The 25,818-nt window shown below is 36.8% G+C and overlaps 2 protein-coding genes across 4 annotated transcripts; both read right to left on the bottom strand.

Moving 5' to 3' along the window:
* Nucleotides 1-1,309: 1,309 nt before the first annotated feature.
* Nucleotides 1,310-3,435, bottom strand: apnl (actinoporin-like protein). The gene is made up of 3 exons (XM_044098974.1): nt 3,308-3,435; nt 2,807-2,929; nt 1,310-2,150 (listed from the first exon to the last, which is right to left on the bottom strand). Exons 2-3 carry the CDS (start codon nt 2,908-2,910, stop codon nt 1,694-1,696), a joined length of 561 nt encoding a protein of 186 aa, XP_043954909.1. The 5' UTR covers nt 2,911-2,929; nt 3,308-3,435; the 3' UTR covers nt 1,310-1,693.
* Nucleotides 3,436-3,984: 549 nt separating this feature from the next.
* On the bottom strand, nt 3,985-6,935 carry LOC122821235 (bryoporin). Of its 3 annotated transcripts, XM_044098972.1 has the most exons (4): nt 6,825-6,885; nt 6,683-6,718; nt 6,414-6,522; nt 3,985-4,692 (listed from the first exon to the last, which is right to left on the bottom strand). In XM_044098972.1, the coding sequence occupies exons 3-4, from the start codon at nt 6,515-6,517 to the stop codon at nt 4,263-4,265; spliced, it is 534 nt and encodes a 177-aa protein (XP_043954907.1). In that variant the 5' UTR covers nt 6,518-6,522; nt 6,683-6,718; nt 6,825-6,885; the 3' UTR covers nt 3,985-4,262. The 3 variants fall into 3 exon arrangements, with proteins under 3 accessions (XP_043954907.1, XP_043954905.1, XP_043954908.1); XM_044098970.1 differs by lacking the exon at nt 6,683-6,718 and having other exon boundaries at nt 6,825-6,935; XM_044098973.1 differs by lacking the exon at nt 6,683-6,718 and having other exon boundaries at nt 6,414-6,517; nt 6,825-6,899.
* Nucleotides 6,936-25,818: the final 18,883 nt, after the last annotated feature.

Here is a 25,818-nt window from a genome sequence, read left to right as displayed (position 1 = left end):
ATTTTTTGTTTGTCAGGTAATTGGGTGGACAATTTCTAAGATTTCACCTCACATGTGGTTCTTTGCTGTTCAGATCAGCTTGTTTTTCAGCATTATGTTCAGGTAGAAGATTTCTACACCTGTGCTCTCCTAATTCTTTTTCTAACCTCCTTCCTCTTTCGAGGTAAACTGCACCTGCTTCAATTCACAAACAGTTCCTTCATTCAAAGAGGATGGGATACTTTCTTAATTCTTTCTATTTCATATTTAAAATCTCTAATTCTATGCTCCTTTTACGATTGACTTCATCCCAACATTTAAAGCCCACAATGCATGATAGAATTTATCCAGTATATCCATATCTGCAGGTGCAGTTGTGTGTCTTTCTAACCTGGGAGGCCCACAACAAAGAATGCAAACAAGCAAGCTCTTCTGAGGTAAAATACATAATAGAAAAAAATGAAAGTAGTCTTAGGAGCAGTTGTTGGAAACACAAAGAAAAGATTAAAAGCTAAAATGTGTGTCAATATCTTCAATATGTCACTCAAAAAGCTTTACGGATTAAGTCTACACAGGCCCAATTTCCTCCTCTATATTATTTGCTTTTTATGTAAATGAAACAGCAACAACTGAAACCTTTGATCTGTGCCTCTGTGTTGAGGCAAGGGTTGATGCTGCAAAAAGCCTTGTGACATAATGGGAAACCAGAACCAGAACGGCAGCATGGAGACTTCAAATAGATCTGCTGAAACCTGATATCTTCTTATGAGATGTAAATGAAGAGCAGCTGTTTCACCGCCTGCATTAAATCTCAATACATCTAAAGGTTAATGGCAGTCGCTTAAAGAACTGGCAGTGATGTTGCAGCAAATACTTAGTGTTGAGATAAGGTAATTTATTGGGCGGTCAAATCAATCTAAGTGTCTTTCAACCTGCTAAGATGATAACTTCGAAAAGAAAATAAAGAACACAATTATTCTGATTTTTGCTGTAGATTTCAGAGTAAATGTGTGCGTTTAATTGTTAATAATTACAAAACATCTCCTTAACTTTAGTCTTTCTGCTTTCAACAGAAAATCTTGAACAGTTTTATTAAGGTTTTACTGTGACCATGACGTACTGCAGATTAAGGCATCCAGGCAATTTATTAAAAACTCAGTCCCACCTCAAAGTAATCAAGACCTTGTAAACATACAAAGAATGCCTTGGATGGAATGCATGCTAAAAAAAGAAAATAATAATAATCTTTTCGCATTAAAATATTTCAATGTCCTCTTTATGCACTCTTTTTAACCCCAATCAGCAGACAGAGACACACAATAAGCTTTGGAGAAAAGATTTATTTTATTCCTGAAAGGATAACGTCAAGGTGAATTCAGACAGCCACTCTGGGTATTTTATTAAGCTATGTGCCCTCATCCTTCATTGAGTCATCCTTTGATTTCCTTTCCTAAAGATGCCCATTTAAAACTGAATAGCACAGAAATACAAAAAGGCTCTTGATATAAAAAGAAAAATATTTCTAGCACAACTAAAAAAAACCCAAACAAATTCAGATCTTAAACAGATTATAAGATTATAAGCAAGAGGGTAATACCAAGCCATAGAGACACATGTCAGCAACAACATCTGTTAAAGAGTGCATGCTCATTGTAGTGGAAGAAGCCTGCAGAAAAACAGACTGTGAAGAAGGATTCTGCAACTGGGACGGGTTCTAGTAAGCCTGCTGTTCCATGTGTGTGAAAAGCTTGTCCCATACCTCAACCTTCATGATGGCATTGCCCATCGGACACATAGTTGCTTTGATGTCAAGGTAGTTACCCACGTAATTGATTCCTGAGCCATTGGCTTCCCCTCTGACAAAACCACGCTCATGCTCTTTCTTCTCATAGTACATTTCTTTGAATAAATCCTTATCACAGTTGCGACCCTTTTTATAGATGCCCACCGCAAACCAGTTCTTGTACAGGTTGTAGTCCCAGGGAACTGAAAACATGATGGCCAGGGTCTCAATGTAGTCATTCTGGGACCTCTCAAAGAGATCGTAGGTCATGACGCCAACGCTACCGGTTGCTTTTCCACCAGACTTGGTGAAGGTGCACACCTCTGTCTTTAGGGGGCGTACTGTCGGTTGAGGTGGATTGAACACCTCTCCATTGTCAAGGTAAGCTCTAATAACAAAAATAAGAACAAACTGTTGAAACAGATTCTTACATACAATACAGCAAACTCAAAATCTATTTACTTACTGGACAACATTGAATCACAATAAACATGTCCTGATTGGATCAGTTAGGATTACCAGAATTATTTACTAAATGATACCGTTCACTTCCAAAATTTTGTATACAAAGGATATCCTTTTTTTAAAGTTCAGGGGAGCCCGGATGAAGTATGATAACTTTTAAAGCTTCCAATAGGTTAATACACAGTACCTGAGTTAAATGTTAACAATGACATATATCAGGGATGTATGTTAAGGTCTCCAACATTCTTTCTTAATATATTGCGCTTTTCGAAAGAAATTCTGCAAGATATTAAGAAGAGAATTGTGGGCCTAAACAAATCTGGTCCTTATTGCATAGCATGTAAGGATAAACGTTATAGGGACATCTTGTCTTGGATTTTTGTGTGGTTTGGTGCAAAATGTGCATTATGTTCCCCCACCCCCAAAAAGAAAAATATTTAGATCATGCAAATATGTTGGCTAAAGTTAGTAAGATATCATCATCATTACCAATGAAAAAACTCCTTTACCAATATGGCCTGAAAGATATAACAAAAATATATTATGAGAAATCAACAAATTGCTTACTAAATTGCTTACTTGGGACTGATAAGGCAGTAGTTATTTGTGACATTTGAGATTTCAATAGTCACACTTCTCTTGCTGGTTATATCAGCTGCCACAGCTTCAGCCGACTCCGTCATGCTGCAACAATTATGTAATCTATTTGGGAAACAAAAGTATTTCAGAAAGAGTCAAACAACGTGAGAGACATGGCTACTGGCGATTTTTAAAATACTTTGATCAATTTTCATCTTATCAACATAAAGTACAAAAAAACCCCCAAAAAAACCCTGAGACCAATGGAAAGTCGGTGAAATTTAGCTTCAGGTGTATTGTGAGGATGTTTTATAGCTCCTACTCTGTTAAGTCTTTGTGTCACACTTAAGAGTTAACAAGATAACAAATACTGATGTAATAAATGCATCAGTTTTTCTGTTAGTTTTTTATAATGATGCTCTTTAAAACACATAGAATACCTATCAAGCAAAAGCGATTTGTAAGGAATTTTGTAAGGAAAAGTGATTTTTGGAAACTTACCGGTGAACAAAGTCCAAGTATTCCAAAAGCAAAATGGGAGAAGTCGGAAAAGACACCTTAATAGGAGGTGCTGTTTTTTTTCCCCTCCCTCTTGCAACATAACACACATTAGACCAAGCACACCCTCTTTCCACATACATACATTAGTAAGTATGGGCCTACACAAAAGAGCACTGTAAAAATATGAATGTGATTAATCCCTGTATCATCAAACAACCCCACCCTTTCTTGGATCCATCTCTGATACTTTCCCATTGGATCTCTTTGTTGCTAACTCTGCAGATTTATCCTGTCCTGTCCTTTTTTCTTTTTTTATGAAATCCATCTGAGAGAACCAGTTTGGGAACCTTATTCCTTTTTTACTGAACAACAGAAAAAAAGTAAACAAGGTAAGTCTAGGCACACATCTCTGGAGCCTCCTTACTCTTATTTTTTTCTACTACTGAAGCTGTTGTTTTCCAAGTTCCACACAAACAGCAAGATGAAAAGTCTCCTAGCCAGTGAAGAACCGTGTTGTTATTGCGCAGATTAAAAAAACATCTATGCCAGCTTTCCATCTGTTGCCTCTCATTAGAGTTGAATAGATCCAGATAAGAGATTAAATAATAATTACTGTTCATCAGTAATAATGCAGGCATACAGAGTGAAAACATACTCCACACAAAGCAACACAAGCATTGGGTCTGAATGTTTTATTACCATAATCAAAGAGAAGAGAGAGTACAACGTACATGAGTCCAAGGCATTAGCTAATGGGAAATCAATGAGCTGACTGTCAGATATTGATATCGCTCAGCAGACGCAAAATACAGATGACAGCAAAATCAGTCTTCCTCTCCTGAATGCATTTTTTTTATTTATTTCAAGATGTCGACAGTGGTCACATCAAACAAATTCTATTCACTCTAAGGTCACAAAAACAACAAACAACAACGACACCCAGTCGACCTGCACACTAACGGCCCATTTTATCATACAGCTCCACTTTAACAATAGCTTTGCCTGTTGTAGACATTGTGGCTCTTAAATCAACATGTGCTGCTTTATATTCCAGCCCACACCCGTTTGCCTCAGAGCGGGTGAAGTTGCTCAGATCTTTCCCATCATACATCTGGTCGTACAGATGTTTGTCGCAGGCCCGGGAATGCTCGACCACACCTACAGCCAGCCGGTTCTTGTAAATGTTGTGGTCGAAAGGCACGGAGAACATGAGGGCCATGCGCTCCGAACAAACCCGGCTTTGCATGTGGAACAGGTCGTAGGTTAGCAGGCCGACCGCACCAGTGGCGGTGTTGTCATCCTTAGTGAAGGAGCACACTTCTGTCTTTTGGGTGCGAACTGTGGGCTGGGGTGGGTGGTACGAAAAGCCACTTGTCATGTAAACCCTTTAAAGAAAAACAAGTTAGAAATTAATATTTAAGACATTTCAGCAATGTTGCAAAGAAAAAAACGAGAAAAAACTTTGCAAAGTTTCCTAAAGTTTGGGGATGCTCTTCCTGAGTGTTGGGGTGGAAAAACAGTATACACTGATGGATGGAGTATGACTGGAGGTGTACTACTATGGACTTCTAAGTAAAAGTGATTCTACCTGCATGCGATGTGCAATGAGGCAGAGTGTGTCAGTGCGTGATAGATTGGTAGATGTTCTCAGCAACATAATGTCACATATGAAAATCACCCATCCAAAATATGGCCAGTCTTGACAAATCTAGACAAATGCAGAAACATGACACACATGGCAAAAGACTTGATGTGCATTCTGGTGCTGTTTTGTGCAACTCACTCTTTTTTTTTTACATTACCAGTGTCTTTTACAAGTATTGACATTCCTGAAACCTTTTCAAATTTTGCAATTTTATTAAAAAAACACAAAGTATGATATGTTTTAATTTTTTACGACTAATAATCTACGTGTGCATGTGTTACAAGAACAGTAGCAAAAATAAAGCCACTTTTAAAGAAAGATCTAGTATGTCCCATTAACAGTTTGCCACAAGTAATATGGAACACAGAACAATATGAAAAAAGTTATTCTGATCAGACGAGACCAAAAAATTTTACTCTTTTCGCTGAACAAGGCGAAAAGAGTTGGGATTACATTTCTCAAAAGGGATCGGGTATGTGATAAGTATTAATGAGAAAAACTGAAATACAATCCTGATGAAAGAAAAAACTTTTGTTAACTCCAAAACATTTTAGTCTTGGAAGCTGGAACAACTATAAAAACAGAGCTACAATGTCCTAGTTTAGATTTATTTTTCTTCAGGTTAAGTTTAGAATCAATATCTGAATAATTCCTCACAACAAATTATGTTTTGTCACAGCACATGTAGAATAACAGAAACAAAAGAAATATGCTTACACAGTATGTATATAATACAAGCTGTGCAAACAGGACATCATTTATCTACATAAAAGATAGAATTTAAACATTTACAGTCAAAGCACATTCACATACTAGAATGCGCCAACCAAGTCCAGACATAGAGACAACTGAGAATCTATAGTGTTATTCTTGAATACTCTCTATTCATTATGACTAAGCTTGAGCAACATTGCAAACAAGAATGGGCAAAGATTTCAGGCTTTCAATAAGTAAATCTGGCAGAAACTCACTCATAAAGATCTGCAGTTGCAATTGCTGTCAACAGTGAGTCTACAAAGTATTGACGTTTCTCAGATATGACTTTGAAAATAGTTTTGAAAACCTGGTTTTATTTTCCTTTCACATTACATTGTTCCTCGTTGTTCTGTCCAAGTTGCCCCAGATTGTAATATTAAAAAAAATCAAGTTCAAGGAGGTGTGAATACTTATGCAGGTTTCTGGGTCAACTGTGTCTGACTGTTCTGACTGTAAATGAAAACATGCATCTTAAAGTGACTAGGAAATTAAAACAAGTGTGGTTACATTTTAAACAGTTAAATCTAAAATTACATGGAGTTTTGAAATGCCATTGCTATGTATTTAACATCAAACATCACTGTACTACACAGTAAATGGAAATGTGCTGTGATCTAACCACCTGATTGGGGTTAGATCTCAAATGTACTTTCAATGTATTCTTTACTCTAAGTTGCAAGCTTAGTGATGCAGTTGAAGACTTACTTTGGGTTAATGAGACAGTAGCTGCCACTGATATTGGTTATCTCTATGGTGCAGTGCCTGTTGGTTGTAAGAGTGGCGGACACAGCCTCTGCTGTTTCAGGCATCTTGACAGCAAGAAAATTAGGAGTGAAAGCTCAGTATTGTAGATCCAATAGAGCAAAACAAATGTATGTGTTTTCTATTTAGATACTCAGAAAACATGAGTAGTATTTAAGATGATGGCTGGATGAGAAGAAAGGTCAAAAGCAAGCTTTTACAGTTACACTTACTAGCCGGAGAGAACAAATGTAGGCAAAGTAGTTGTGCTAACATCAAAATAGTGGAAGAGAAAAACAATTCACTTAGAAAACTTTTTCTACGCAATAAATCAAGTGATATTTTCCTATTGCTGAATGTGATTACTATGGTTACCTTTTAGAGATTCACACCGGTGTTGTGCCAGATGACAGCGTCAAGTTCTTTTCCTCAAATCCTGGAAAAAATGTCTCTTGTGTGATTACACCTCCACAGCACTTCTTGTTCAAACACAGGCGTGTCCACGCTATCAGTTATTAGAAAATTCTGGCTAAAAAAGTGCCGCATTGGGCACCTGGTATTCTGTAAATGCTGCATAGTAATCATCATGGAGGATTTTAATGAGGTAAATCACAAAACATATCAATTAATTAGACAACATATCTTTATTATTGTCAGGTTTTCATGTGCATCACAGATGAGATGTATTGATAGAAGATTTTTCTCTCATTAAACTTTCATTTTTTATCTTTAATCTTTAAAATATTTTTCATGTCTTTCATAGTTTCTTATAGTTTAATTGATTGTATTTTACATATTTTAAGCAAATCCCTCCACTGCCTACTAATGAAGTGTTTCACTAACAGGTAATGAAACACTTCATGTTCCATCTTGTTTAGAGTGAAACTACATTTTCCCAGGCATTGCTCAACTGGTTATTTTGCTGCAGTTAAGGGCTAGCAACAGATTCCTGTGGGAATGAAATCATTCACACATTTCAACACACTGTCTACATCCAGGTCTTAAATGCATACTCTTCTCCCAGAGGATTAGGGAGTTGTGAAAGAGGCACTCCCGTTTTCCCCGTTGATTTCACAAACAAGACCTTATGCAACAACTAACGATAGTATCAGAAGTATATCTGTATACTTCCCAATGAGAGATGTTTTGCAGTATGGTCCTTTAAGCAGCACACATAATATCATAGGAGCTGTTCTCTTTTTGTCTAAGAACCCTTCAATTTCAAAATTTGAAGTCAGCAGATGGCACCAAACATGCATCTGCAAAAACACATTTGTACTACACAGAGTTTGTCAGGTTAAGTCTTTTCTAACTTTAGACACTCAGTAATTCCATTGAGGAAATTTCAAATATCACAAACAGAAAATCCCTGATATCTATTGACAATAGTAGGTTTTTATGTCACAGTTTCTTTTTTACACATTCACCAGGATTTTAGATGTTGTTAAAATAGAACAATCCAAACGTAAAAGAAATGCAATCGCTGTGGTATTATCTTAAATTGGAATCTACCTGGTTGAGACTTAAATGTGCAAAAGGACCTTTACAAATGAATGGCTTCCTCAGTTTGACCTGTCTTCTGCTGCCACCCTCAGGCCACATTTTAAGGATTTCAGATTCATCATTTGCCAAATCACTCTTTTAATGATGAAAATGATCCTACAGAAAATGACCTGCACTGAGTACTATATCTCTTCATCTGCACTCACAGGATTTAACAATGGGCATCCAATATTCTGCATGACCTGCCTTTCAAGAGCTCATCTCAGGGCAAATTACATCCTTATGAAGTAGGTGCGTTAAATTTAATCACACTCAGGTTATCTTTGTGAGAATAGTTAGTAAGAGGTAATTAAGAGGGTGACAAAAGGAAATAATATGAGCACTCGCAATCAGCGTGAGGCTGAGACTTTCACAGTGTTATGACAAAGATAAATGTATGCTGAGTACAAAACCATATTTAATCACAGTGGCTGCAGTATCAGTAAATCAACCTCATGCCATTTGTGTCGCAGCTTTTAGGCCATTAGACACCTTTTTTGACAGCATTATGTTTTATGTACTTCTGTTGATTTTGATTCCACTGACACTGTAAATCATTCGAAATAATATTTTCACAGAATGCAACAAAATCTTTTATTCATTTATCTCTGATCCAAGTGGAATGAAAGCAAATGAATTTAACGTTAATCCCATTACAGTCAGTGCTTAATTACCCTTCTGTCTTTTCGGTTTCAGTCAAATTGCCATCAGTGATGATATTCTGAAAATGGAGGACACATTAAATAAAATTGTGCAAAAATGCTCAAATAAGACAAGACTTCAACATACATAGCTTCTCATAAATTTTATGATAAATAAAATGTAAAGTTACATTGAATCCCTTCATTTTTTGGAGGGACCTATTGTAGCATTGTTAAAATTGTATTAAGTTGAAAGGACAAGATTTGGAAATGCAAACTGCATTTTGGACAGAAACTCTTTCATAACATGGCCATAAGGTTGATTATGATCTTACCCCAAGGGGCCTTACACTGTTCACACGGATTAGTAATAAACTGGAACGTTAGTAGTAAATTGCAACTAATTAATTAGCTACTTTGTTGAAGTACAAATTAGTCAACACTACTTCCCAATCTCTTTTTATTTTTCTTTGGCAGTCATTTCATGTTTTTAAGCTGCTGTCACACTGTTACTTAGTTTGCCACAAATGTTGAGACAATTGAATATATGATTTAATTTGAGTCTAAAAAATGACATTTAATTTTGTGATAAATGAAATCTTGTCACATAATATGAAGTATATTTATTATTCATGATTACATATATTCCATTTCCAGTGCGATAAAAGGTACAGCATTCTGAAAAGGTTAAATACTTTTTTCTGGAGCTTCAGATCTTATTTTGTTCTTTATCTATAGGTATAAAAATACCCCAAACAAATCTTCTATCCCTACCATTTTGCATAAATCTACAAAAATGTAGCTGTCATATTGTACAGATAATTTTCAGTTCGCTGAAAAATGTCAGAACTATTTTAAATTCTCAACAAATATGACTCTCAAAAGTAAATGAGGTGTTTTATTTTTATATATCACACTTTTAGATTATAACTTTTAGCCTTCAGAGGATTTCCATTATCAGACTCACAGATTTGCCTTCCATCCATTGGTTAATGTCTGATTCTGTTATGATCTCTTCCCAGAATCACTCTTTCATTTCTAAATATGATGTCAACAGTGTGGAGCTCTGGGATTGAAAACTGGCCACTTAGGAAGTGTGAAAACAAAAATCATTATAAATAGCCCTACTGTGGTGGGCTTTGACAGATGTGCCAGACTGGTCTTAGGTTAATATGAAATCATTGCAATAAACTGCATCATGTAAGCTAATGGCATTAAAAAAAAAAAAAAATGTGGAGGTGTGTCAGATTTACCACAAAACTGAACACACACACAAATATTCTTGTTCTGGTGTAGAAATAAAATACACAAAACACAACACAGTTTTGCTTCAGTTAAGCACTAATGTCTTATTCATATTCCACCCCGCCCCCCCTCTTCCTGCTCAGCAATGAAGCCACCTTCTTTGCAGCACTAATGATGCATAACATCAGTGACATTTCTGTCTCCAGAGAGAGCAATTTGGTTCTGTCTTAATCTCTTTATCTCTGCAGATAAACCTGATGATAACTGGGTGTTTAATGCAGAGCTTATTGCAGCATTTAAGATCAATTATATCAAACAGTGTTCACCCAAACCTTCTATTTTACATAGTTCACTTATGAAATATTAAAACTAATTATTTTCTGACTCATCTCAGCTAACCAGATGTCTTTTCTTTATTCTCACTTGTGATCCATGTTTCAGTCAAGGAAAGGTTGTCACTGTACTCTGCCTCTAATAAAACACAGAAAGTTCAGGTCCTACACATCCATTTAAACAGCTCCGAATCTGTCCACATGAAAAGGTCAAATCATTGTGCTTTGTTTGTTCAGGTCAGAGAAAGACATAATACTCAGTCATGATAAGAATTTGTAATGTTGATAAGAATTTGCAATGTTGTGTGATGCAGTTGATTGTAATAGTCTTGCCAAGATAATCAGTTCTTGATTGAGAAGTTGTTTTTCCAATAACAATATAAGAAGAAAATGCTGGACGATAACATGTTAGCTTTTTTATTTTTGGACTATCATTTCAACACAAATGACTTATGCATGACAGCAATATAATGCTACTCCACAAAGCTTGAAGAAGAACTGCCTGGTTTAGGTCAGCAACGATAAGAAGACACATTTGTTATTTGGTAAATTGCATAGTATAGTCAGTGCAATAGATTATCTCTTTCTTCAAGTCAAAAGTTAAAATTTATTTTATGTTTACTAGATTTTCTTTTTACACTGTCTGACTAAGCTGGAATGTTTGGATGTTCTTACACAATTTTGGTCCATTTTCTCTAACAGACCTGATGTACTAGAGTCAGGTTTGTGTGGACAGCCTTATTCCCACAACTTTTCAACCCTGCCATCCAAATTTTCTGTGGCTTAAATACATTTGCAGTATGCCTCGTGTCGTCTGTACATTTGAGAGACAAGTTTATGTCCAAGTTTTAACTTTAACTTTTTGACCTATATGTTAAGATCTTGCTTTAATATGGCTTTTAACATAGTGCCATCTATCATAAAAAATTCTGCAGACAAATGTTTGTCTGCACTTGTCTTAGCAGCTGTGTGAATAAAATGTATTTCAGTCTAAAACATTAGTTAGGTATGACCTTCATGCAGAGATCATTTTCAGGTTTTCATGTGTACAATATTTTATGCAAAAGATATAAAGCATCACTAAGATATTAATTAACATAAAATGAAATCCGTGTGGTAAACTCCCGCACACTCTTTATAGAAATGAAATACAAAGCAGATAGAGTCTCATCATGCTCTCTTTAATGAATTTTGTCATATCTTGCAAATTGTAAAATATTTGGTTATTAACATGTTTTAATAACCTCCTTCAACTGCTATTAGAAGCCACAAAAATCTAAAACATGGTTATAACCAAATTAGAATCCTTAAACTTTTTAGAGAGAACGCCAATGTCAGATTAAATTAGTAAAATATCAAATCAAGGATTTGGGATTTAAAAGCCTACTCTGTGTCTCAAAAGAAAAAATATAAAAATCATGAATATCATTTTATCTACAGATGTAATCATGGAATCAAAACATTCCTACGTTATATCACACTATTCACTTCTTAAACTCTTATAATTCAATCAGCCTCGAGGATGGGAGATTCTGATTAATCTCTTCAGTCATCAAAATGGTCTTCAAAGGTAAAGGTTCTCAAATGTAGGGTAATGGGTGAGAGGAAGTATATGGGGATTATGCAAACTTCGCAGTGATTAATTTTGGTCTGAGATGTATCTGCGCTGATGGTAGCCTGGAGACGAGCATATTGATTGATTGCTACAAAGGGCGCGAGGTTCTGCACATTTACTTTTTGATGAATCGGCTGTCAGGGCCTCGAACAACCAAACATGGCTCTCTAAATGAATGTTTAAGTGATTATGGTATAAGTGTAAATAGTACGCATCTATTAAGGAGGATTACATTTGGTGCCACTTTAAGAAGAGAGGAGGAATAAAGGGGCAAGCCAGCAGAATTTCCGACTGCAAAGTAGACATAGGGGAAAATGTGGTTTTAATCTGCATCTATAATGTTTTAGCATTCAAATAGGGAAGTCCTTGACATTAATCTGTGTGTGTATGTGTGTCTGTGTGTGTGCGCTTTTAAGAGGCCGAGGCTGAAGACGAGGGTTTTAAGTTGACAGAGCATGCCAGCGCATCCACCCGCTCAAATTACCAAGCGACAAAAACTCATCCAGGGTGTTGCACTGGAGGTGAGAGTGGGAATAAACGCCTGCTTCAAAGATGATTTGAGCTCAGCGCGGATTAATTCCCCCACCTAAGAAAAATCAATAGCGCTGTGTGGAAGAGGAATACATTTATTTCACCTTTTGGTGACAAGGAAGTGAAAACACACTGAGGAGGCAAGTTGAGACAATGCACATCAAAATGACTAAAACCCACTAAAACTGGTGAGGGGTTCAATCCAGGGAGCCGCAGGTAATTAAAGATTTTCTTCCTCTGTTAATTTCTCTGTACAGTATGTCCCAAAGCTGAGCCTGTTTTAAAATGTGTTCTATTATTCCAAAATGCCAATTGTGTAATCGCTCATGATTGAACTGCAAGCCTTTCATCACTCATAATACAAATGTATTAACGACATTAATTTCTTATTATTCATGTAAACACTTGCTGCCTAATTTTGGTATTCAGATCTCTGCATTCGACCCTCAGCAGCCTTTTTTAGCCGTACTTTACCTTGATTTTGTAATTATTTGAAAACCAACACTTACTCATTTAACTCTACATATGGGCATAAACACAAGCAGCTAATGGATGCAAACTTTATAAGCACCTCAAAACCTTCTGATTTCAGTGCAGAAAGAAATTCTTCAGGGAAAAAAGACAAATAGCTTTTTGATTTTCAAGAAGGTGTCGAAAGAATGGAATGAAAACAGATACTGTATACATATTTTTTTGTCCTGATTGTTCACCTTCCTTTGTCCGGCTTAATTTTATGTACGGTAAACACTATTTTTCCTCCAAGCTTCAGATTTCTGAAAAGCACCTTGACTTTTGTCCTTTGTGTTCACGACGCCCTTCAAAGACGTTTTAGGAAAATACCTGCATTGTGCAAACATGCTGTATTGCACAGTTAGCTTCTCATTTCCATATTCCCAAACAGAGCGTCCTCATCCTCGCATTGACTAAATGATAAACACCACGGCCTCTGTTTGCTACTGATCCTCTGAAGAGAAGACAGACAGGAGATCAATGAGCTCCTCATCCTCCATCCCATCTGCCATTCGCTTTTTTTGCTTTTTCAGTTCCCCAATTTTCCCATCATCCCTACTTCCTCCTCCAACCATTGCATCCTCCTGCCGCTGTCATTCAGTGTTTCTAAGGCTTAATCATCTGCTTTTCACTCATGCTACACAGCCTGTGATGCCCCTGATGCCCCACCCACCCCAGCTCCATCCTGCTTTATGGGAAATATAATCCCATTGATCCAAAACCCGATGGGAAGTGCTGATCTGTAAACAGACAAGTGCTCAATAAGAATCGCCCGTTCCTCCAGAGAGGAGACGGAGGGCTGGCTGGGTGTTAGGGTGGGTAGGTGGTGTTGCCGGGGCAGTAGGTACTGAGGAGGTTTACTGAGGAGACTGAAGGTGGCAGAGGTCTTTCTATTGTGTGTCTTAGCATCATTTATCAGATTTATTGCAGAGCTCCTTCATTGCCCCCTCACCTGGCTCCACTGATTCTAACTTTATTGCAGCCCTGGACTATATTCTACCCAAGCAATTAAAAGTTCTTAGCTCTGAGTGAACATTTGAAAGGTGTGACATTTTTGTTTTGACTGACGGCGAATTTAGAGCGACAGGAGAGACAGATGCAGCCAACCATGGATATGGATTTTTTTCCCTTGCTTTTTTTTCTTTTTACAATTTCCTCACAGCCTTTTTTTTTTTTTTTTGCTCCCCATCTTACGTCTGCAGACTACTTTGGCAACATTGCAAGACTAAGAGTTCAAGCAGACATGCAAAACCAAACTCCTTGAAAGTCATTTGATGACAGTTTAGCATTAACCAAATAAATGTACATCTCTCCTATTTTCTTTTCTTTTGAACATTTGGCAATGCTTCTGGAACAAGGATTTTTCTAATACATTGCCAGCTTTTCATTAAAATAAGGATCTTTTAAAAACTTTATTATATTTTTTATATTGAGCTCATAATTAATTTCAAAATGCTTCATTAATCCCAAATATATTTGCAATGCATATTATCCAAGATTCTTCAAAGAATTGCTTTAGGGGCTGAAAGCTATGAGCAGGAAGAAGCTTCTGTAGCTATCAGTATTACAGAGATGCTAAAGAAGCCTCTGACTGAAGGCACTCTGTTGTTGTAAAGCATTCTCATGCAATAATTTTCCACAATTTCCTCGATTTTATGAACAATCCTTCTTTTCACTCTTCACAACAGACCTAGAGAATATATGCAGCACCTTGTTCTACTCAAAAGGTACAGTGCGCTCTGTCTCTTCTTGTAGATGTTTTACAGTTGCATCTCCAGTTCAGTCAGTTTTCCAGGTGAACCCCAAGGTACTTATATTCCTCAACCTCCTCCACCTCTTCTCTCGTGATAGAAATAGTGTTTGACCAAACCTTTTTTCTTTTGACATCAACAATCATCTCCTTTGTTTTGTTCACATTTAATATAAATATATAAATATAAATATTATTGCTTACACACCATGACACAAAATGGTCGACCAGCTCTCTGTGCTCAGCTTCTTGTCCATCTCCGATATACCTGACGACTGCGGAGTCATCTCAGCATTACTGCAGATGAAAGAACTTTGACTTATACTGAGAGTCTGAAGTGTACAGAGAGAGACCGTACAGTCCCCTGGGGTGCTGCTGTGTCCCAGACGGGAACATGAAACACAGGAGAGCACAGCTTTTATTCTCAACTACATGAAAGATGCAACATCAGAAATGTTCCTGGCTCCCGTTAAGATAATTTGGAGTGTTATTTCAATCCCTCTGCATTTAAGAACAGGATTTAACTCTTCTGTTAATGTGAATTTAGGGTCAGCCCAGGTCAACTCCAGTCACAGCTGGGAGATGCCACCAATGTTTGCACTAATGTGCATTCTGGGTCAGTGTATTCATCTGTCTTTTGAGGGATCTTTGAACTAGGAAAATAATTAAAGAGCAGAAGAAAAATGAAATATGCAGGAATAACCATAAACTGTTTAAGAATTAAATTCTTTCTTTGATGTTCAAATGCCTTACTAAATGAATATTCAGAATTTTTACAGTAAACAAACTGTACTTTTTTTCTCCCTTGCTGTTTCTCTCGCTTTTTGTCTTCTTCTCATTTTTTCTCTCTCTGTCTCTCTTTCTCTCTCTCGCTCTCTCTCTCTCTCTCTCTCTATCTCCAAATCCACCCTTGCAGCTAAATTATATGGTGTTTACCCATCTGATCATTATTCTAAAACAAAAGAAATTTCAAATATTTCCGATTCACAGTGTTAGATATTAACAGATTGCAAGATGAGCTTCAAAATACAAAAAAGGGAGAAAATTAAAGTATCAAAAGGATTCTGTAGTGACAATTCTCATCACAGTTGTCAATTATCTGAAAAATTTCAGTTGCAAGTGTTTTCTGTAGGTGGGTAGCAACTCCTTAATGAGTAACACCCTAAATGCTTCAGTCTTAAAGTCTTCATTTATTTTTCCAACAATCATTCTAAGAACATATTATGAACAGTATTAGCTACAGTTTGCTCAGTGGTTCCTGAAACAGAGTTGCTCAAACGTTTATAAAAATGCAGAAAACTGCTGGTCTTGCTCATCCTTCCTTCTACATTCATGAACACGGTTGGTGTTGTGAGCTGAATATTCCAGGGAACCAACAGACACTTTAGGGTCAAAAGCACTATTGACTTGTAAAATAAACTGTATGGATAAAATGTCTCATCAATACCAACAGTATGTGAGCCTCCATAAAAACTCCACTTCCATGCCATTAATTTAAAATTGATCCAATGGGCTTGAACATTGTGAAACAAATCCACAGGTTGTGCAGAGAGCTGCTCAAAACTCAGCTGAAAGTGAAGTTCTTTTTCTCAGTATTTCCACAGAACCTACAAAGATTTTTTTGGAGTTACCATATATTACCTGGAGCATGTTTATGAAGAGCGGTGCTGGGTCGGCTTGTACAGTGTGTGCTCTTGCTGTAAGCATTCCTTTGCTGTGAGTTACAGATGCCTCTGTTCAACCCAACTCTTCTTACTTTTGGCTTGCTTCTCAAAGTGTCACAATATCTGCAAACATGGAGGATGCACAGTGAGTACAAGGTCTGCTCTCCTCTGAAATTGGGTTTTGTGGCGGTCTTAGGAGCACTTTTTTTATTTTGTCTGCCCTGTGAGGAGTAACTTTTTGATTTGCAATCAAGCGGAAATGTAGAAAAAAAATCCCTGTTGGTTTTCTTAAACGCAGATTGAGATGAGGAAAGCTTCTTTTTTATTTTTTTGCTTATGAAGACAAGTCAACACCACTGATGAAACTGTGTCGTAATCAGTTGGCACTAAGTTCTCACCAGAATGCATATCAGAGATAAACATGTTTTCTGACATAGTGGAAATGCATTTAGAAAAGACACACTTTTAAAAAACGTATTGCTGGCAATATGTTTTTTTTAAACATTGCTGGTAAATAGCAATTTCCTATTTATGCACACTGTGCTTTTTCTACTTCTCAAGAGCAAGAGAGAAGACGAGATTTGCAAAACCTACACTGTTTGAAGGAGATTATCGCACAAAAAGCGTAATACTGGGAGATTAATCAACACATTTCCTCCTGATCTGAAATGATTAGATATTGTGTTATTGTGGGTGTTCAGCCAGCTGAAACCTGGCTTTATTGTTGTTTTATTGCGCCGCCTTTCAGATTGTTTGTTATACCATCAGAAAAAAACACATGGATGTCTCTTGCAACCTTTCTGACTAAATCTTTGAATTTAAGTTGTATCAGATTTGTTCTAAGTGTTTTTCTCCTTTCTTTCAGCTTGTAGAGCCAATAGTTGTAGGAACCAGTCAGAGGCTGAGTCTGACAAAAATAAATATGTAATTATGCAGCTTATGCGAAAGAAAAAAAATGCAATATGTCAGAAATTAGAATCTTATCCCCCGCTAATACAAAACTAGATTGCCATGAGCAAACTCCCCCACCTCCAAAAGTGCAAAACTTACTTTTGTTTTTTTTACAATCCAAATATGTTTTCCTTTACCTGAGAAACATTCTGCAGTTGTCTTAGCAATATTAAATTATGTAATTTCCCTTTCTTGTTTTCTTTTGTGAGACTTCTAAAACAAAAATGTTCCCTTTGGATAAATATGACCTCCTGATGTACATTAGCAGCTGATCCTTTGGGTTTTATCCTGCAGGGCTACTCCACCAGAAAAACTGGAATCAGGGTTTCGGCTTATCCGCGCAATGTTTGTCTTTGTCTCTATTGCACTTTTAGTTAGCAAGTGATAAAATTAGGTCATGTTCTCTTTCGTATTCAACTTTTTAAAAGTTCATTTAGAAATTAAGGAAATTTAATTGCTTTCTTGGTCAACAGGAAGTAGCTAGACAACTTGACTTAGTTCTGCTTTTCTTGTGTAAAATGTATGCTCCAAGCAAAATTAATGACTAATTGTATTGTAAACTTTTCCAAAGGAGCTTCAGTTCATGCTTTCCCACTCTCTAAAAAATTTGCTACTTCACCACTTCCTGCAGCAGATGCCCAACAATCTTTAGAAACTGGTTTCCATAACATCAGAGCCTATAATCAACACCTCGTCTTCATATAAGTGTTACCTCAACCCAGCCTGACATTGAGCTAAAACCTGAAGTTTAGTTGATGTTTAGTTGTGGACATTTTGTTATAACTATTTTACAGACTAAGACTTACAAAGTCAGTTCGACTTTTTTTTGTTTCAATCATTTAGGATTAAAAAACATTTTCCTTTGCTAAACACAAGAAAAATAATATTAAATTTCTTCATATTCAGAAGGCTTTAAGTATGTGGTTGAAATGACTTCTACAAACAACATAGATATCCTTCCATCTTCTTCTAGACAGAATGTGTATAAAATTAGTCAGGTTTGTAGGTTTGCTTGCTTACACACATCTTTTGGCTCGGTGCTTTGTAACTACAAAAAGCTTTGACTTTGCTGTCCTTAAGCCTTATAACTAACTTAGTGGTTCGCTTTGAGTCATTTAGAAGACCCATTTAATTAGATCTTTATGTAGGCTTTCACAAATTGTATGCATTGTGCAAACTTACATGGCTTTTAAAATGTCTGAATTGGAAGAAAGTAAAACGATTCTCTGCCATTTATGAAAAGCAAAAATATATGGGTAATCTATGCAAACCTAAAACATAAAACATAAAAAGCTTAGTTTAATGTTATACAAGAGTATGTAACTATCTGGCTTCAACAGAAACCAAAAGAATAATTTTTGATTTAAATTTACTTTTATAATACAAACGTGTGAAATTCCACTGTGACTCATAAACATTTTTGACATTACCAGTTTATGAGGTTCCTCCCTGATGGACTGGCAACTTATGCATCCCTGCTTCTGAGTGACGTGCAGTCAGGGGAGGCAGGTGAGGCAGTGATGAGCTGTTCCTCACCCTAGGGCAGGGGTGGGGAACTCCAGGCCTCGAGGGCCGTTCTCCTGCAACTTTTAGATGCGTCTCTACTTCAACACACCTGAGTCAAATAATGAGGTCATTAGCAGGACTCTGGAGAACTTGACTGCATTTAGGAGGTGATTCAGCTGTTGGATTCAAGCGTGTTGGACCAGGGAGACATCAAAGAGTTGCAGGACACCGGCCCTTGAGGACTAGGAGTGCCCACCCCTGCCCTAAGGGGTCACTGTCAGAAACACTGATATATGCAGGCAGGAGGTGCACCCCCATTGCTGTCTCTCTTCATATCACCATATATGTTTAACTCCATCTGATATATTTAAAGAGTGTGCTTGACATATTTAGTCTTTCTGAGCAGCCATAAATTGTGCAGTGAAAATGAATAGGCGAGGCCAAGAGTACAGTGCCCCACTGACAGGGGGCAGTGCTGAGCCCCCTTGACTCAAAGAGCAAAAGGTGCTCTTCATCTGTGCATTGTAAAGACTATGCATCTATCTCTTAGCATAGTTTTTTAAGCATTTTTAAATGAAATAGAGCAATTGTCTAAATCCGGGATTGTAGGTTGCCTTCAGTGTCAAATTGAATAAAGTATTGCTGTAATTTTCCATATGTTGTTTTTAATTGTTGCTTCTCTTTATTTCAATGCATAATTTTTGTTAAATAGTTTGTAAGATACGATTTGCTTGCACACCAAACCTAAATGACCTGCTGAAAGGGATCTAACATATTTTTCAAAAACACAGAAAATCTAACATGTCTTGAGAAATTATCTCTGGGGTGTCCAGGTCTGACAACTTTGTTATATTATTTTTTACTTTTTATTTAAAATGGGGATGTAAACAATGAAATGATGCTACATATTTTAGTCGATAGTTGATTTTTTAATTCAAAGCAAAAACAAGCCAATAATCTTTCCATTAACTGCATTAGACTTCACCCCCTGTCAGATAATAAAAGGGTTCAAGAAATATATAGCTATTCATAATAGATAATCAGACTCTTGAGACTAAAAGAACACCCAGTGCCTCCTTACTCCATAATTTTCTTTTATTTCTTTGACTTTCTTCAGCTTCCACTACATGTCCCTTTAGGCCTCTGTGCTTTAACTAAAAGACTTTGATGCTGAAGGCTTTACTTAATTGTTTTGTTCACTTCAGAAAAATCATTAAGTATTTGCCCATGTGTATGTGTAAGAGTGACAGGGAGAGGGGGCGTGTACGTGCATGAGTAAATGTGCCTGACAGACCATCTTTCTAAGGAAAGGGACCAGGGGAATAATCTCAGATTGATCCACAGGCAGCCAGTAGGACTCCCGCACCGTCTTGGCACATGTGCAGATGGCAGACCTTAAAATACCCGTTTCATCACAGAGGTGAGATCTTGACAATGTGAAGCAAAAGCCTCCATTATAAAACCAACAATGCAGAGGGCCTGAGTGCAATGCAAAGCAGAGGCACTTTTAGATGCAATTTGTTTAGGCCATAAAGCATAAGAGAATGTTTACCCACTAGTACAAATGATTTTCTTATCTATCTTTTTGGGGACATCTAAATTTCTAGAGAATTTACTGATGTAAGCGATTCACACTGGCTCGCTTTCTCTAAGGATTGGTTTAATTCAATGATTATCTGTGGATCGTTTACATTTAGTTAGGAGCATACGGATATTACATGAAAGTAATACTACCACTTTGCATCACATGCTACTTCAGGATGACCTGATGCAGCATGTAGACCTGATGACCTGATGTAACAGCGTGCCAGGTTATCAAACCAATATTGACTCTTTATGTCTTTATGGAGATTTAAAAAATGCCCCAGATCAACATAACAGTCAACATAACGATGATAAGACAAATGGTGATGTGAGACAGTGATGAGCTGTGCCTTACCCTCACACATCCCAAAGCAGGCAGGTGGCGCATACCCATTGCTGTCTCTTTTATATCCCCAACATGTTTGATTACACATGTACAACACACACTGACGTTTCACACATTTCCTCTGGTGACATGCTTCATGGAGTTGTTGATTTTATTTTCCAGCAGGACTTGTTACCTCGTTTAATGACCCTAGTATTAAATCAGGTGCCACTGTGCTTGATTAGCCAGTGAACTGATCTTACCTAAACCCTACAGAGAATCTATGAAGATCAGTAGCAATAGAGCCAGCAATGCAGACAACACCAGAAACACGATGACAAGGTAGTTGTTTCCAAGTCACCCCACAGTGTACTAAATCATTCAGCTAAGTACTGAATGCATACTATAGAGTCCATTGGCTTTATTGGTTCTATATAATAGGGAAAAACTGAATTTTGCTTATATTTGTGAATATCAGTGTAATTTAGAGTCAAACCAAAAGCTTTGGTATCTCAAATCTGAACTGTATTTGGTGTGAAACAAGTAGCCTTCTCAAAAGCTACTTGAGAAGATACTTTACCTAAAGTACTTTAGGTACTTTGTCAGTCCCTAAAATTTTCTTTTAGGTCAAATTTTTGTGCAACTCTTCTGCACTATGTATTTGTCTGTAGGATTTGATGGAAGTTTTTGTGCCTGCATGTATTCAGTGCTATCTGCTTTTTGAATGCAGTGCAGAAATAAAGCAGTACAAAAGACATTTAAGAAATATAGCAGATTTCTTTACAACTAGCATACTTCTTGTTTTTTCTTCTCCTATTTGGGTGGATCTTGTGGTATTTTGTATCTATTGTATGTTTCAGTAACTTCTGAATGGGAGTTTTATCACTACTCTTGGCATAGTTCATGTGGTAACAAATGGGATGCACAATAACTTCTGTGGACAGAAAAAGTGAGTGAATGGTGTACAGTCAAAAAGTCATCTTTTAGGTTGTCAGTTGACAAAAATAGTAAAATATTTGGAAGTGGTTTATCTGATGAACATATTGATGCTTCCCAGAAAAATTTTATGTAGTATGCTGGATGGTCCTGACTTTATATGGTCACCAAGGAAAAGGTTTCATTAACTTTTTATTACAATATTGTACACTTATTAAATCTTTAGATGTAATGCAACTTTAAAAAAATAAATAATCCATTCTTATTTTATTCAATGTTGTTGAACAGTGATGTGCATCGTTGTTTCTGTCACATGACATATTGCAGCATATTACTGCATAATCTGTTGCAATATGCTGCAGAAAACAGGTATGTGTTTGTAAGTGTGTCCACATCATTGATTTTTGCAATTAGTTAAAAATATGCCCTATTTGTTTTGGTGTACATACATGAGTAAATGATTGTTGAGATAATGTCTGTTTTCTATAGTTGCAGCAAAGAATCTGCTGCATGTGTTCTGTGATATAAAAGGAGGTGACATAGGACAGACTGTCAGGCAGCTGGTGAGAAAGAATAGCAGGTGATAAAAACAGAAAGTTAGAGTGAAAGTGGAAGGCAGGTGGAACCACGAAGGGAAAAGATGGGCAGATGAAATTACACACACAGGTCTGTTAGCTTTAGTGGCCAGATTTTTGCAGTGTGATGTCCCGCAACATGCCCCAAGGGTCTGCAAGAAATAAAAAGTAAGTAAACCTCACATATCAAAGTTTCTTTTTCTCACACACCCATGTTATTGCTCCTGTGCCTCTCCTTGACAGCCCTGTGATTCATTTCCTCCTCCCTGAAAGAAGGGAAATGAATAGAAAGCTTGGATATTGTCAGGCGCTAAATGGGAAAGCGGATGCTCTGGAGACACAATGCAGTTGCAGGTAAGAGTGGCGAGTTCAGTTTAAAATGCCATTCAGTCCCATGACATAGCACACAACAGCACCTGTCTCAAATGGCTTATGAAAAAAGCAGGGATGGTTGATTGGGTGTATAGCATTCAAGCATCAGCATAGCTTATGTTTGAGTGGATGCACATCTCGTCCCCGTCAGTCTGCAGCGACCTGACACTTCATTACACAACTGCACACTGGAACAAGGAGAACTTTTCCACATTTACATTTAATAAAGCCGAACACAGTTGACCTTAAGATTTCTTCCTTCTTTGATGAAAAACAAACTGGAATCTGGTCAAGTTGGAGCATAAAAAGAAATTCTGGTGTGAATGAGAGTAGAACAGGTTCTCCTCTCCTTTGATGCTGCTTATGTTTAGTGATAAAAAGCAATTTATTGAGAGGTATAAAAACATGATATTTGCATTTGTTGAAGAAATCCAAATATTTAAATTCATATTGATATACTGTACACTTTTTTTTAACTAGTTTTCTAGAGTGGGATATTTTTATATAAGTAGAAGTGGTATTTCCTGATGTTTGTGGTGTATTTCTGCTGGATAATGTGTCATGTTACAAAGCAAATATAATTCAATAGTTGGTTGAAGGGCAGAACTACAGTTTCTAACAAAGACGACAAAAGTTTTAGGATGGATTTTACAAACAGAATTAATAAAATGTTCTGGTTTGGAAACATATTTTAGGTGAATGAGTGACTCTAGTTGACTGCAATAAATGAATCTCTCTGTAACTGATTAGTGACCTGTTTGTCCTTGCGGACAGTGATTCAGAATATGTCTTGCAACAGATGATTACCAAGACGAATCTAGCTAAAGAATCTTAATTTGGAGTAATAAAACCGCAAATACTTCTGTCACATTGTCAGCAAAAAAGTTCTTGGAGGAAAACCTTTATACAGTGTTGTAGTTGGACTACAACTGGACTGCCAGACAAGAAACATTGACTTTGAAATAAGATTTACCAGCATTGCTGGGAGCAATTTCATTAAGAAATGAAATGTAACATTCCAGTTGTTTCATCCTTAGTGACCATTACATATAATCAGTTAAACAAATAATGCACTCAGTAGATCTAAAAACACAAGTCGTGAATGGACAGAGAAATATACATGGTTACAGTACTGGATGTTAAGTGACTGAAAAGGTCCCTATTTTATTTGGATAAACATGAGTTCACAAAGCGAAAACATGACAATGATAAGTCAAGACAGGCATGGTCAACCAGGAGGTGCCCAGAATGTGAAGCAGTGTCAGCTCTACAAGTGGTGGTTTCAGACAGGGAGAAGGATGCCATTGGTTTGGGCTGGTTCAGCATGTTCTGTGACCTTCTCTCCACATGTGATCTCCCTGGGATCTCGCTTGCTGTTTGTGGTGGTATTGGTCCTGCTGGGGCAAGCCGCTCAGCAAGGCTCAGCCTGGGGCGCCTCCCTGCTAGGATTTGGACTCTTCCAGATGTGAGAGAGATTATGGTGTTTATTGTTGTTGTTGGCTAAAAACAGCCCACATCCTCTCTTGTTTTCTTTGTTCTCTCCATGTGTGATTAGTTTGAATTTGTAGAAATTGTTTCATGGGAATTGTAATAAGAGTGAATAAAGAAATACCATATTTTATTTTAGAAATTGTAGTGCAATTCGTGATCTGGTAAAAGATATGCAATGTAGGCAGTTATTGAAATATGAGCTTTCCATTCCAAATAGTTTTTTCAATAATTAAATTCACATATTTTATGTAACACATTTTGATGCAGTTTTAAGTTTAAGCAGCTGAAACATAAATCCTTTGGGTTTTTTTTTAAAAGATTGTCAAAAATAAGTAAGTCTTGGTACACAATGAACTTTAAAGCTGGTTCACATTATTAAAAAGAAATCAGAAAGTGAGAAACCTAAAGAAATAGGACATTCAAAGCAAATAATACACTTGGAGTTCACCTTTAATGCTAGACTAAAATAAAACTTGACAAGTGATAATATTACTACCTCAGTCTCAACAATAATTGTCAATCTTAAAATTTGTTCCTCTAATTTCTTAATTATTTTTTTAGCTTAACCTTTTCAACAGACAATGTCATTGACACACAAGGTCTCATGTTGTGTCTATGTTTTTATTAATTTTCTAGTTTTTTTAATTTTAATTATTTATTTTAATGTTTCATTGATCATGTTTCAAAAGCAACTCTAAACAGCTGGGTTTTTAGTCAAGGTTTAAAGCAGGGGTCTCAAACTCCAGTCCCCGAGGGCCACAGTCCTGCAGTTTTTAGATGTGCCACAGGTACAAACCGTTGGAATGAAATGGCTTAATTACCTTCACCTTGTGTAGATCAGTTCTCCAGAGCCTTAATTATTCTATTCAGGTGTGCTGCAGCAGAGGCACATCTAAAAGTTGCAGGACTGCGGCCCTCGAGGACTGGAGTTTGAGACCCCTGGTTTAAAGGCACTCAGTGTTTTGACTGTTTTGCAGTTATCTGTAAATGTGTCCTAGATTTGTGGTGCGTGGAAGCTGAATGCTATTCCTCCATGTTTGGTTCTGGTGATGCAGAGCAGACCAGAACTAGAAAACCTGTGAGGTCTGAAAGTTTGATACAACCCCAGCATTTCTTCTTTCTGTTTTTCTGTTCATGTGCTCTGTTCTGTTAACATTGTCTCAAGATGTTTACATTTTCTGGCCTTTTATTAAAGCTTCTACATGACTCTCTGAAGTAGCTTCTACATTTTGACCCTTCTTCAATCGGGTTGATATGACAAATATCAGTATTATTATTGATAATAATTTTAAATAAAGTTTGAGTCCCTTTTTGATTTTTTTAAAAATAATTAACTTTGTGTTTCTTGTTTTCCTCTTGGATTTTCAGCTACTGCTGTAGCTCATGGCCATCTAGGCTGTTATATTAGTCTACAATGATGTTATTGCATTGATGTGTGCAAATGCATGCTAAGATTGAAATTAATTCAAAACGTAATTTGTAACTGTTTGCAAATGTTGCATTTCTTAAAACGTCATTTTTTATTAGGTGAGAAAAATGTGCTCAAAGATGTGTAATGAATCATAATAATTGGTGGGTTTTGTTATCCCAAGGAGTAACAAACTGCAATCTTATTTATGATCTTGGTCCTACTGGCGCATCTGCTTAGCATGGCTCAGCCCGGGGTGGTTCCCTGCCAGTGAGTCAGTGGCTTCTCTGAAAGCTGCACAACACCAACTCCTAATTTTAAAAATTGAGATATGCAAAGACTCTTCAGCCTACTTTGTATGTATCTTTGTATGTATGTAGAATGGATAGAG

This window comes from Gambusia affinis, linkage group LG19 (genome assembly GCF_019740435.1).
Source record: "Gambusia affinis linkage group LG19, SWU_Gaff_1.0, whole genome shotgun sequence".
NCBI classification, from domain to species: Eukaryota; Metazoa; Chordata; class Actinopteri; order Cyprinodontiformes; family Poeciliidae; genus Gambusia; species Gambusia affinis.
The sequence above is the reverse complement of the archived record's forward strand: the minus strand, read 5'-3'. Positions and strand labels throughout refer to the sequence as shown.